Genomic DNA, 12351 nt, shown 5'->3' with positions numbered 1-12351 from the left:
TAATCAGATAATGGGAAACAAGGGCTACAAGTACAAAACTATTATAGGACCAATGTTCTCAGCGTTACGTGGAAAAGGTATAAATATTCCAACGACGATGATGCGTGTAACCAACAATCCGGTCGATTATGTGCATTGGGATGACCCAAATGAGCTGGTTGATCGTTTGAAATTGTTGATGGCATCGAAAAATGCTGGTCATACCAACCACGACAATGAAATAACATCCATAATCGAAGAACTTCGCGAAGCTGGATTGATTATAAATTAAATTCCTCGAATATTTATTACGTTAGTGACGAATGAAATGCCTGTTGGTAAATTTATCAAATGATTCGATAAAATGAGTATCCGTTGGAATTGCTCCGAAACCAATCAAACGTTATCCGTAGATGAAAATTGGGAGGACAGATTTAAAAATATTGAGTTCAGACTCGACGATATTTGTCGACAAATACAACAGATCGAGCAACAGCAAGATCTACTCGAGTTGTTGGTGTTAAAGAAGAAGAAGAAGAAGAAGAAAGGAGAAGAAAACAACTAAACCGAGAAACGAAAAAAATGTCTATTAATAAATTTGGTACGTTGTATAAACATAGTACGCCTGAGTCGAAAATATTGGCAGATATTTCAACTTTTTATTCGATATGTAAAAATTATGTACACGACAATGCCATATGCTCGATCGGCAATTTGTACGATGCGCGAGGCGCTAAGATCGCTCGTGTCGCAAATCCTACGACGAACGATGACGCGGCCATCAAACTGTACGTCGATCGCGTTTCAAAGATAGGCGACGATACAGTCACGTCATCGCTTCACGAGTACATGCAGAATAATGCGATGTGCTTCTCAACGGAATCGTACACAGCTCGAAACAAGAGGATCAAACATTTGGCGGAACCGCTTCAAAACGATGACGCGGCCACTAGATCGTACGTTGACGATGTATCGAAAAAAGGCGACGACGAGCTTCGTAGAAAAATAACAGCTAACGAAAAAATGACGAAGGGTGTCGAACAGGCCGGTGTAAAATACAAGTCCGAACTCATGGATAAAATAACAGCTAACGAAAAAATGACGAAGGGTGTCGAACAGGCCGGTGTAAAATAGAAGTCCGAACTCATGGATAAAATAACGGCTAATGAAAAAATGACGAAGGGTGTCGAACAGGCCGGTGTAAAATACAAGTCTGAACTCATGGATAAAATAACGGCTAACGAAAAGTTGGCGAAGGATGTCAAAGAGACTAGCCTAAAATGCAAGTCCGAATTCGTGGGTAAAATAACGGCTAATGAAAAGTTGGCGAAGGATGCCAAACAGACTAGCCTAAAATGCAAGTCCGAACTCGTGGGTAAAATAACGGCTAACGAAAAGTTGGCGAAGGATGCTAAACAGACTAGTGCGAAGTGGAAATCCGAACTCATGGGTAAAATAACGGCTAACGAAAAGTTGGCGAAGGATGCCAAAGAGACTAGTGCGAAATGGAAATCCGAACTCATGGATAAAATAACGGCTAACGAGAAACTAACGAAAGATATGGAGCAGACTAATGAAAAATGGAGGAATAAAGTGCTGGCTAAAATATATAATTTTCAATACGACAGTGATCAGAAAATTAAATCAATTGATTCAGATAACGATGAAATTAATGTGAAAATTGATAACGTATTTTCGGTATTGGAGCAAAAGGTTGAAGCGTTAAAACAGAATATGAAAGATGAAACGGACAGCTCAATCGGTAACCAACTACAAATCTTTGAGGAAAGTTTTCGTGGTAAAATGAAGAAATTAGTTGCCGAGGAATGCCTCAAGTTCTATAAATAACATGCTTTTGCAACGATTGCATCATTTTTGCTGGTGATTACGGTGGTAAAACATCGATTGTCGAAAGAAATTGGAGCAGCAGCAGCAGCAACGATGCGTAACAGCAGCAGCAGCAGCAGCAAGAAATCATCGTCTCGTGATTCGCTAAAGCAGACTATTCAAGACATCGTTGCGAATATAGACACGAAACATGAACATCACAAGGACAATTCAATCAACACGAAGAGTTTCAATAGATTTATGTTCGATCTGATAAATACGATAAGAAAATACGTTCTACACATATCGGACGAGAATGACGAGTTCGATGCATTGGGTCTACCTATAGAAAGTATAAAAGTTCCTATTAACACGAAGAAGTATGTCGACAACGTTATCAACGAGAGGGCGGTAATTTTGAACAGTGACAACGAATTTTTCGATGCAAAATCTCGAATTATTCGATATTTGGCAACTCCGGTTTTCGCCAGCGACTCGACAACAAAAAGTTACGTTGACGACGCGATCTATTCGTTGAAAAAAACATTTACGTATGACCTGTATGAAACTATTGACGACGTTCACTCGATGAAACGCGCGGTCGAAACTCTCCAAAAATTCGTGACAAACGACGAATCCAATCTTGAGAATCTGAAGAAACATGTTGAGACGTGCATCGAGCAGAATAATAAAAGTATCAATGAAAAGCTATGTCAAAGATTCGTCGAGCTCGAGGATAAGTTGTTCGAAACAATGAAAGCTGAGGGTATCGTGGATCGAGAAAAATTGAATGCCGTTGTGAAATTTGCTGACAACATCGAGCACAAACTTGCAAGTGTGGAACACAAAGTTAACAGCAACTGGCCGAAAAAGATTGATAACCTTGAAAATCACATATTAAATAAAATCCACATCTTGGAGGAAATTACGAGCACTGGCAAAGCGAATCAGGGAAAGTTGGCGCAACTTGAATTACTCGTAGACGAACTGCAAAATAAATTTACAGTAGGCGGTTTTGAAACTGGCAAGGAATTGGATGAGAGGTTCGAAAGGCTTAATACTGCTATGTACAAGAGATTACTCGAGCTGACTGGAGAGGGGAACATAGTCGTGAAATTCGAACAGTTACAAAAATCTTTATTAGAGAAATTTACCGAAATATACGGACAAATGCGACGTATCGAAGAACAGCAGCAACATAGTGTGCGCGTCGCTTTCGAGGAATTGGATTCTCGTATGAGACTTCGTTTCAGAGACTTGTTGACTGTAGCGGTAGCAGCAACCACAGAAGAGATTCCGATAACGCAAAAAGCGTCAATAGCTGAAAAGTCCATCGATAACGCAAAAGAGGACGCGACAGCGGTCGAAAAGACTCCGAGAACGCAAGGATAATTAAATTAGCGTATCTTAATTTCAAGCGACCGCAGATTCATCGATAACGCAAAAGAGAGCGCGGCAGCGATCAACGCAAGGATAATTAAATTAGCGTATCTTAATTTCGAGCGACCGCAGACTGACAAGGCGAAATCATGAGCGGCGATAAAGTGAACTTGGTGAATGAACTGCATGCTCCGGCGAGACGTTACTTCCGGCGGAGGCGAGTGGTTACTCGACGATCTCTGGCAAGCTGATATCGTTGAAGTTCAACCGTACGCAAGAGAGAATCGAGGACATCGATATATTCTTACGATAATCGATACATTCAGCAAGTATGCCTGGGCCGTTCCTTTGAAAAGCAAAAATGCTGACGATGTGTGCAAAGCTTTCGCGTCGGTGTTGAAAAAAGATGGCCGAATACCGAACAATTTGCAAACCGATATGGGGAAAGAATTCTACAATAAAAATTTTCAAGAATATCTGAAGAAACGTAACATCAACCACTATTCCACATTCAGCACTATGAAAGCGTCCATAGTCGAACGATTCAATCGTACATTGAAGAACAACATGTGGAAATTTTTCTCGTTGAGCGGAAAATATCGTTGTATCGACGAGCTACCCACGTTGATCAAGGACTACAATAATCAAAAACATCGCACCATTCGTATGCGACCTGCAAACGTGAATCATAAAAATGAGAAGTATCTTTTATCTACCGTGTACAGCAACGTCAAGATCGCCGGTCCTGCGAAATTCAAAGTTGGCGACTATGTGCGCATCAGCAAGTTCAAAACCGTATTCGACAAAGGATACACGCCGAACTGGTCAACGGAAGTATTTAAGATCGCGACGGTGAAACGAACGAACCCCGTCACGTATCTTTTGGTTGATTTGCAGAACAAACCTATCGCTGGAGGATTTTACGAATACGAGATATGCGCTACCAAATATGCCGACGTGTATTTAGTAGAAAAAGTATTGCGTCGAAAAGGAAATGAAATATATGTGAAATGGTTGGGGCTGGATTCGTCACATAACTCTTGGATAAAGAAATCATCTGTACTTTAATTGTATAATGTAATGTTTATTTTTGTTTCTCTAATAAACATGAAAAAATACATAAATGCTTTTTACATTAATACTAATTAATTCCCCCACACGCACACAATTTCAACGATTCGCTTTCGATACGATTAGATCTAAACATAAAGCTAACAATTCGCAATCGATCAGACAATTTCGTTCGAACAATTCGTTTGTAAAAATTACGGTCGCATAATTCTGCTCGTTATTGGAGTTTTTTACAATGTCAACGAGCTTCGCGAATCTATCCTGAGTTTCTGGAATATTTTCTAATAACCATGAATACATATGATCCATACATAACTCTAATTTGTACAAATTATCCATCGTCTCTTTCGTAACATAAATCGATGCTTGAGAATCGAACAACTTGATTAGACTCATTCCATTAAAATTTACAATTTGTAACGATAAAGTCTCATCAATTTGTTTTTCCTTCTTGTCCGCGTCGAAGTAATTGTGAATATAATCTCTAGTTTTCACCAGCAGTTTCCACGTAGCCATTGAAACAGAAATCTCTGTTCCACGATTGTCCCCCAAGACAAACTCGACGCGCAAATTTTCATCCACGCGTACACAAATTTCAAGGAACTTGAAATAATTGCCGGCTATGGAGTATCTTCTACCCAAGATTCGTGCGTTGCGCGGTATCTGCAACTGATTCTGCTGCGACTGGGGTTGCGACTGTTGAAACGACCGTTTCATCGAAATGGAGTATCTATAAAAGAAATAACATACAATATTTTTTTTCTTCTTTCATAAAAGGAACATTTTATTCCCTTCAAACTTTCTTTTACTTACCCATAATTTTTATAATCGTTGTGAGATCCATTTTTATGTAAAAAATTATTGGTTTGATTTGACATTGTGAATATTATAATACTGAAGAACAACTGCGCTATAAGAAAGTAATCTGTAGAACGCACTACTCGCTGTACGCAATGTCAAAAGCTTATATATATACAATTCCCCTACCATTTTTCCCCCTTCTTACACGCAAGATAACAATACAAGGAGCGTATACGCCCCTTTTCCGCTTACAAATAAAAGTGAACACGCGCGCGCAACACGGGATTCGAAACATCGATGAAATTATATAACCGCTTTTATTTTTTCTAACTCCCCCCACTCCCTCTCCCTCCTGCCCCCCTCTCCCCCTTTCGCGATTTTATAATGTCCCCAAGAAAGGGTTTCGATCGAATTGTTTAAAATGTATCGTTTATCATCGTATGGACTCAATGCTAATTTACTCTGTGATACTGAATACACTTGATGTTGTATAGACATTATCAATTTAACGCAAACTGATTTTTCTAAATGATCGTGAAGGCATGCTAAATAGTCGTCGAAAGTTATATTTTTAATCGTCACGTTAGTCTTAATTCCTTTAATCTTTTTTACATCGTCTTTGTCTTGTACCCGAATAGCATACATTTTCGAGCGAAGACCCACAAACTCTGTCATGATTTTACCTCCGTTCTCGTCCTTCATTAATCCTAATACTTTATTATTCGCGATCGGAACGCCGTACACGTTATTTCTGTCATAATTGGAAGTATCGTATCGGTGAATGTCACGTTTTATCATCTCGTACGCGTCGTCGCAAATAATCTGATAAATTAAACTGTCCGTGTCCGTGTACAAAATCCTGCATCTTTCTTGAAAATTTGGAAGCATGTAGCCATAATGAAAATCATACAAATGTAATTTTGATATGTCCAACACTGACATGCCTATGTAAATAGGTTTATAAAATTTAATAGAAAACTGGTTCATTTGAACTGCGACAAAATCCTCGGAGAATACGGTACAGCTATGGAAATTTGGACGAGCTATTAAATGCTTAGCACCGTGTCGACCGCTCCATCGCGAGAGCAACTTTACGTTTACATGATTTCGAACGTTTTCCATCGTTTTTCCAAACACTGCATTGTTCATCAGTTTGAACAGATTCTTCGAGAAGTCATTGTTTGCGTTGGCGCGCAACCTCGTATTTAAATCTATGTAACGACGTAACCAACATGATTCTTCAAACTTCAGTATCCGATGAATTTTCTTTAATTTTAAATTATACCTCAAACATTGCTGGAGGTATCGATAATGGAGTACGTAACGATTCTTATCGCTAAGCGTTGTCAACAGTTTCTTTTGCAACGTCACAACCTCGTGAATCAGGCAATAGGGAAGATCCGCATGAGCATCATGAATTTCCTGAGGATACTCTAAGTCAACTTCTAAAATGTACCCGACGGGACTGTCGATCGGCACGGAATCGATGTTGAAATTACTCGTATCGTCAACCCATTGGAAACCCCTGTGCGGCAAAGGCTGCGACATGGCCCAGCCATAGAAATTATTAACATCGAAATACATCAGATAGCTAGACGGTTCGGCCGAATCGTACGTCGACATATACTTGTTATTCGCGCGCGCGTAACGATGCGAACATTGACTCAACCCACCTCGTATTCCCCGTTCCACGAACAAAAACATGTCAACGTCGGTGAACAATTCCAACTCGATCTTCGTCAATTTTAGCATCGCGTCCCACTCGAAACCGGGCAACGTATAATAGTGCGCTGGATCGAGTTTATAATTCTCGAGCGACTTTTCGCGAAAATTTTCAAACACGTCGGCCAACAACAACACATCCAATTTCAAGTACAAGTCGCTGTACTGTCCTAACGTTTGTATACCGAAACGTGACCAACTTCGTTCGCGTGACAATAGTCGACGTCGGATATCTCGCTGTCGCATAACTGATTATAAAATGCTTCGCGCGGTGGTAAACAAGTGTCGCTTAATTTGTCATAGGTCGATACATAGTCGTATGGGAAAACGCCTTTCCTGGTTAGAAGATGAAAATCATCGTTCGAAAGACGATTGAATTGGCTCCTCACGATATGCAAGTCGCTCTTGTCCAAGTACGACGACAACTTGTCCAGACTCGAATTCAAGAACTTGAACGAATCGATGAATCGAAACTTTATGCACTTCTTCCACGATTTTTTGATCGCATCTTTATTCCTCTTACTGTGTTTCGTGAAAGAAATGTACTTCTCTTTCGTCAGCGGTAACGCGTCTATTTTACCTTCAAACGCGTTTGCCAATTCTTTGATGAAAAAGTGTGCGTCGTAGCCGGACAAATTGTGAAAAACCACCGGTATCACGTACGAGGATTGATAGCTCAGATTGCAACGGCTGTGCGCCGGACCCCGATACGCACCTGTGAAATGACAATGATCATGCACTCGCACGTCGTCATTACCGAGTGGTTCTTCGCACACGTGACAATACGTGGCGGTACGAAAAGTTGAGATTTGTGCGGCGGTCAACGGAGCCATTGGAACCGTTCGATCAAACACCGGCTGCAATTTACAGCTCAACTCGTGCAACTTCGATGCAAACCATGAGATACAACCTTTCTCATCACGATAAGCCTGATACTCGCTCAACGAACTGTCGTATCGGCAATGGAGGTAGTAGCCTACGCTGAAGGCATGGTGATGTTGATATCTACAGTAAGCTCCATGACCTTGATCTTCCTCTTTCTCCAGCAGGCATTCCAAGTCTGCGTAGATAACGAACGGTGCCGGTTCCTTGTACGCATAATTCTTGAACTTCAGCCATTTATCGTCTTCCGTCGGAAGTCTCAATGCACATTCGTTCATTCGACTGCAGTCGATCTCGTGAATGCTCAATTTTTCCTGCGATTTGAAATACTGTAGACACCTGACAAAAAAAAAACATAATTTTTTATTTTAGTTTTTCTCGCCCACCACCACCATCACCACCACCACCACCATCATCCAGAAGAAAGAAAAAAATTTACATGTGTGGATGTACCGAATCTTACATGGATCTTACCGATCGCAAATATGCTTATTGTGCTGCGTGCTGATCTGAGATGAAACCAGACGAGATAAATTCCTAATACACAGATAATGATTGCGCAAGTTTTCGGAGTCGTGTATGAGCAGCAAATTTACATGTTTCTCCCGCTTCCTTGAGGTCAAATGCAACGTCCGACATCTTTCTTGTTCCCCTCCCCACTCGAACACGTTCACGGAAACGTCATTCGCTTTTTCGAACTTTGGTATGTCCTTGAACAACATCGGCAATTGGAATCCCTCGGTGTGGAGCACATCGCTGTAATGCGGATAGGATGATGTGCGATTCAAATTATTTTTAGCTGGATATAGGCTTGCCACCACTGCCCAATAGAAACATGCATTATCGTCGTCACTGTACACATTGAGGACTGCTTTCTTTAATTGCACTGTTCGAGGCACGGATACCTGACAACCTGCTTGTAACGGTTGATATTTATTGGAATTCACCATCAAATGCAGGATCTTCGATAACGCCCATCCACTGTCTCATTCTTGAAACTCTTCTATCGATGTCAAAAGCGTTGGCACAACATCTTTCGCATACCAGCGACGTAGATTCGACGAATGAAAGAGCGCGACGTTTCGCGTGCTAAAACTTTTCACCGAAACCTCGTCGCGCAGCACAAATTCCGCCTCCAATACTACGTTCACTTTTAACGACAAATGAACGTTCAAAAGTTCTGTAATACGATTCGTAACTATTCGCTTCGCGTGTTGCAAGAAATGACGTGGATCGACATGCTCGACGTTGATCACAACGCCGGTCGATATACGATTCTTAAACGCCGACTCAATGTTCTCCAAACGAAGAGTCGATGCTCTCGCGCCAACGTTTCCATACAAACCGCTACCAACGCGTGATGAAAACCGATGATCTAACGAGACCTTCAAAGTTTTCATACGACACATGATCGACAGCAAACTCGATTTTACACCTATGGGTGCTTCGTTTTTCTTCACAATGATCATATATTTCCTACACCATTGTAAACATTCAATACATGATTTCGTCCATTCGCGATACTCGTCCACAGTTCGAATCATCCTTGACATATGTGTTAACGATTTCAACATGTCCTTGCAAACTTGCGTCATCTTGTGAAAATATTAATTCACATCAATTATTAAAAAGAAGTTTTTTCAATTTTGATTTCACGTCGTCGGTTAAGTTTCCAGTTCTCACGAACGTAACTACACTATACAACCAACCACGCGATGCTCTCCCATCTCGATGATATGTAGTATCGCGGACGGTGAATCGATCGCGGGCCATTTCACTATAATTTGGCTAAATCGTTTCGTGTAGATGAAACTCACGCGACTCGTCAAATCTTTTCACATTAGACGTTCCGTCGCTGTTTTCCACTCGAGCGGAAATTGATCGTTCAGGTATAAGTTTATGACGTATCCCCAAACCAAATTCTGTAATGTAGGAACCATCTCACGACGTATCTTCACCACTCGATGAAAAATACTTCGATATGAATTTCACGCGTGAAGCATTGAGTTTCTCGGTCGGTAAATTAATGTCCCATTTGATTTTACGAATATCCCAATCATCGTCGTCGTCGTGCAATGAATATTCCAATCTTCTCTTCACTTTGTTCAATGGAGGGAGGAAATCACCTCTGGTCATACTCCGTTCAAATTTTGATAATGGTATCAACACTGGTTCGACGCAAACATAATCAGTTTCTTTACGGTATTTAAAAATAATCCTCTTCAACCATCTCTTCGAACGACATTGCGTGCTCAAAGGAACGATTACTTTTAAAACATCAATACTATTATATATCACGTAATTGAGCAAGTCTCGCGATTTGAACACGCGTGCACCCACGTATGAAAAACTAGCGTGCGGATATCTCCGACGAAAAACACAGTACACGTCGCACAAAATAACATCACAATATCGGATAAAAATCCGTCGAGCAATGCTCGAAAAATTATGAACACCGTGTTCAAATATCTTAGACGTTGCGAACGATTGCAACGATGGCACGTTCAACAAACCAACTTCCATACCAATACTCAACTCAGTAGCGAATAAAATGTTCGCTGCAAAGGGAAAAAGCAAAAAACAGTAAAAGAGAGAGAAAAAATATCTCTCTCTCTCTGTCCGCATCATTTGCAAGAGAGAACAACCGCTGCATCTTCCCCTCTCTCTCTCTCGCTCGCTACAATATTATACCGAGATAAAAAAAAAACTTAGTTTAAGAAATCTTAACGAGACCAAAATCCCCGATATCGCTTCGCAAGCGCGGGTAAAGCATCCGCGAGTCTCTCCGGATACAAAACCACAAACTTCTATAAATGCGTCGCGCGAGAAAAATCATGCATCGTTTTTGCAAGAGAGAGAACAACCGCTGCATCCTCCCCCCTCTCTCTCTCGCTCTCTACAATATTATACCGAGATAAAAAAAACTTACTTTAAGAAATCTCAACGAGTCCAAAATCACGGGTAAAGCATCCGCGAGTCTCTACGGATACAAAACCACAAACTTCTATAAATGCGTCGCGCCTAACGCACGCGCGAGAAAAATCATGCATCGCTTTTGCAAGAGAGAGAACAACCGCTGCATCCTCCCCTCTCTCTCTCTCGCTCTCTACAATATTATACCGAGATAAAAAAACCATACTTTAAGAAATCTAATAAACGAAACCAAAATCCCCGATATCGCTTCGCAAGATAAGCAACTTCCGGGTAAGGCGTCCGAGAGCCTCTCCGGATGCAAAACCGCAAAACTCCTTATCGGTGACTTCCCCCCTCCACACGACGCGTGCCGCTCACGATGATGCTTCCTTCCCTTTACCCCCCCCCCCCGGCTCAGCCTTCCCCTCGCCCTTGATTGCAGAACGCAACTCCTATACCTACTCACAGGGCAGCATACTAGGTCCAATACTGTACACTCTACACATCGGATATGCCCACAAACGTACGCAGCACAACTCTAAAATTTGTGAATGATACGGCAATGCTCACTGCAAGTAAAAATCCACAGCAAGCAACAAATGTTCTAGAAGAACAGATCGATGACTTTGAAAAATGGCTTTCCAAGAAAAGAATTAAAGTAAACACAGCTAAATGCAAACATCACATTTACATCAAGAAAAAATCTAATGCCAAATGTAAAACTAAACAACATAGAAATACCTTAAAAAAAAGTCAAATACTTGGGATTACATATGAAATGTGCCTACATCCTGGAACATGGATACAATATTACTGCAGAAATTGCACAAATTCGGCTAAAAAGGCGACAGATGTCTTGGCTTATAGGTAAAAAATCAAAACACAGCGTAAACAACTAACTACAAATTTATAAATCAATAATTAAAGCCATATGGACGTACGGTACTCTACTATAGGATACAGCGGTATTGAGCCAGATAACAAAAACTGAAACTCAACAATCAATAACCTTACGCACAATATTAAACGCACCATGGATCATCAAGAATGAAGATATAAGGAAGGATCTCAACATCGCTACAGTATTAGAAGAAATAATGAAAGCATCCAAAAAATATAACAGCAAATTTGAAACCCACAGCAATCCACTAGCGAACACCAACCGACTACGAAGAATTCATTCAGCAGACCTGATAGATTCTTAGAGCCCAGAGCACAGACACTTTCTCGGTGGTAAAATTTGTCTACGCTGTAACGATGACCCTTCCTCCCCCACTCTTAGTCTCTAAAAGAGATAAGACACAGGTATAAATAGGCCATTAATTACGCGTGTGATTGATCCGGAACATCGATCACAGTGGAAAAGTTTCCACTCCAAATGTAACAATTCTATAAAACTGTTGTAAAATAAACATACGCTGGAAAGCCATAGCATCCAGCTCCTTTTAAAAAGCGAAGTCATAGAGAGAAGAAGAAATAGCGAGCTTTCGACGCAGTGTTCCAACAATGCATTGCTACCGCCACCATCACGTCCCAGACGTCGACACCAGAAGACGAGATGGAGGTGCGAATTCGTTAGCGGATCCGACTACTATCTGTGGCTAGCACCACGCTGTGATGCAGGTCTCTAAGGTGCAGACGATCAGGTCAGTAACCGAGACACAAACTCCATAACCACCGCTCTCGCCGGAGTGTGTTACAATCGCGATGCCGGGCTACATCCTTCACGTATCCTGGGCTGCAATCCGGCATGGGCGACTCCGGCGAGTGACGAGT

The 12351-nt window shown here is 41.2% G+C and overlaps 3 protein-coding genes across 3 annotated transcripts; all 3 read right to left on the bottom strand.

Annotated features, from left to right (window-relative positions):
• Window positions 1-4284: 4284 nt before the first annotated feature.
• On the bottom strand, window positions 4285-5360 carry LOC143261222 (uncharacterized). Its single transcript, XM_076527794.1, has 2 exons — window positions 5071-5360; window positions 4285-4987 (listed from the first exon to the last, which is right to left on the bottom strand). Exons 1-2 carry the CDS (start codon window positions 5133-5135, stop codon window positions 4357-4359), a joined length of 696 nt encoding a protein of 231 aa, XP_076383909.1. The 5' UTR covers window positions 5136-5360; the 3' UTR covers window positions 4285-4356.
• Window position 5361: 1 nt separating this feature from the next.
• LOC143261220 (uncharacterized) lies at window positions 5362-7720 on the bottom strand. The gene has a single exon (XM_076527792.1). The coding sequence runs from the start codon at window positions 7024-7026 to the stop codon at window positions 5362-5364; it is 1665 nt and encodes a 554-aa protein (XP_076383907.1). The 5' UTR covers window positions 7027-7720.
• On the bottom strand, window positions 7070-8634 carry LOC143261219 (uncharacterized). The gene is made up of 4 exons (XM_076527790.1): window positions 8137-8634; window positions 7538-8001; window positions 7361-7495; window positions 7070-7116 (listed from the first exon to the last, which is right to left on the bottom strand). Exons 1-4 carry the CDS (start codon window positions 8610-8612, stop codon window positions 7070-7072), a joined length of 1122 nt encoding a protein of 373 aa, XP_076383905.1. The 5' UTR covers window positions 8613-8634.
• Between the last annotated feature and the right edge of the window lie 3717 nt (window positions 8635-12351).

The sequence above is a fragment of the Megalopta genalis genome, unplaced genomic scaffold (genome assembly GCF_051020955.1).
Source record: "Megalopta genalis isolate 19385.01 unplaced genomic scaffold, iyMegGena1_principal scaffold0042, whole genome shotgun sequence".
In the NCBI taxonomy this organism is placed as follows: Eukaryota; Metazoa; Arthropoda; class Insecta; order Hymenoptera; family Halictidae; genus Megalopta; species Megalopta genalis.
The sequence above is the reverse complement of the archived record's forward strand: the minus strand, read 5'-3'. Positions and strand labels throughout refer to the sequence as shown.

Excerpts from the sequence above, each read along its gene's own strand:
- LOC143261220 (XM_076527792.1), bottom strand. The coding sequence starts at position 7,026 with ATGCGACAGCGAGATATCCGACGTCGACTATTGTCACGCGAACGAAGT.
- LOC143261222 (XM_076527794.1), bottom strand. The coding sequence starts at position 5,135 with ATGTCAAATCAAACCAATAATTTTTTACATAAAAATGGATCTCACAAC. Across the intron at positions 4,988-5,070 it reads AACGATTATAAAAATTATGG|ATACTCCATTTCGATGAAAC; the intron begins GTAAGTAAAAGA and ends TTTCTTTTATAG.
- LOC143261219 (XM_076527790.1), bottom strand. The coding sequence starts at position 8,612 with ATGGTGAATTCCAATAAATATCAACCGTTACAAGCAGGTTGTCAGGTA. Across the intron at positions 8,002-8,136 it reads AATAAGCATATTTGCGATCG|GTGTCTACAGTATTTCAAAT; the intron begins GTAAGATCCATG and ends TTTTTTTGTCAG. Across the intron at positions 7,117-7,360 it reads ATTGGCAAACGCGTTTGAAG|GAAAGGCGTTTTCCCATACG; the intron begins GTAAAATAGACG and ends TCTTCTAACCAG.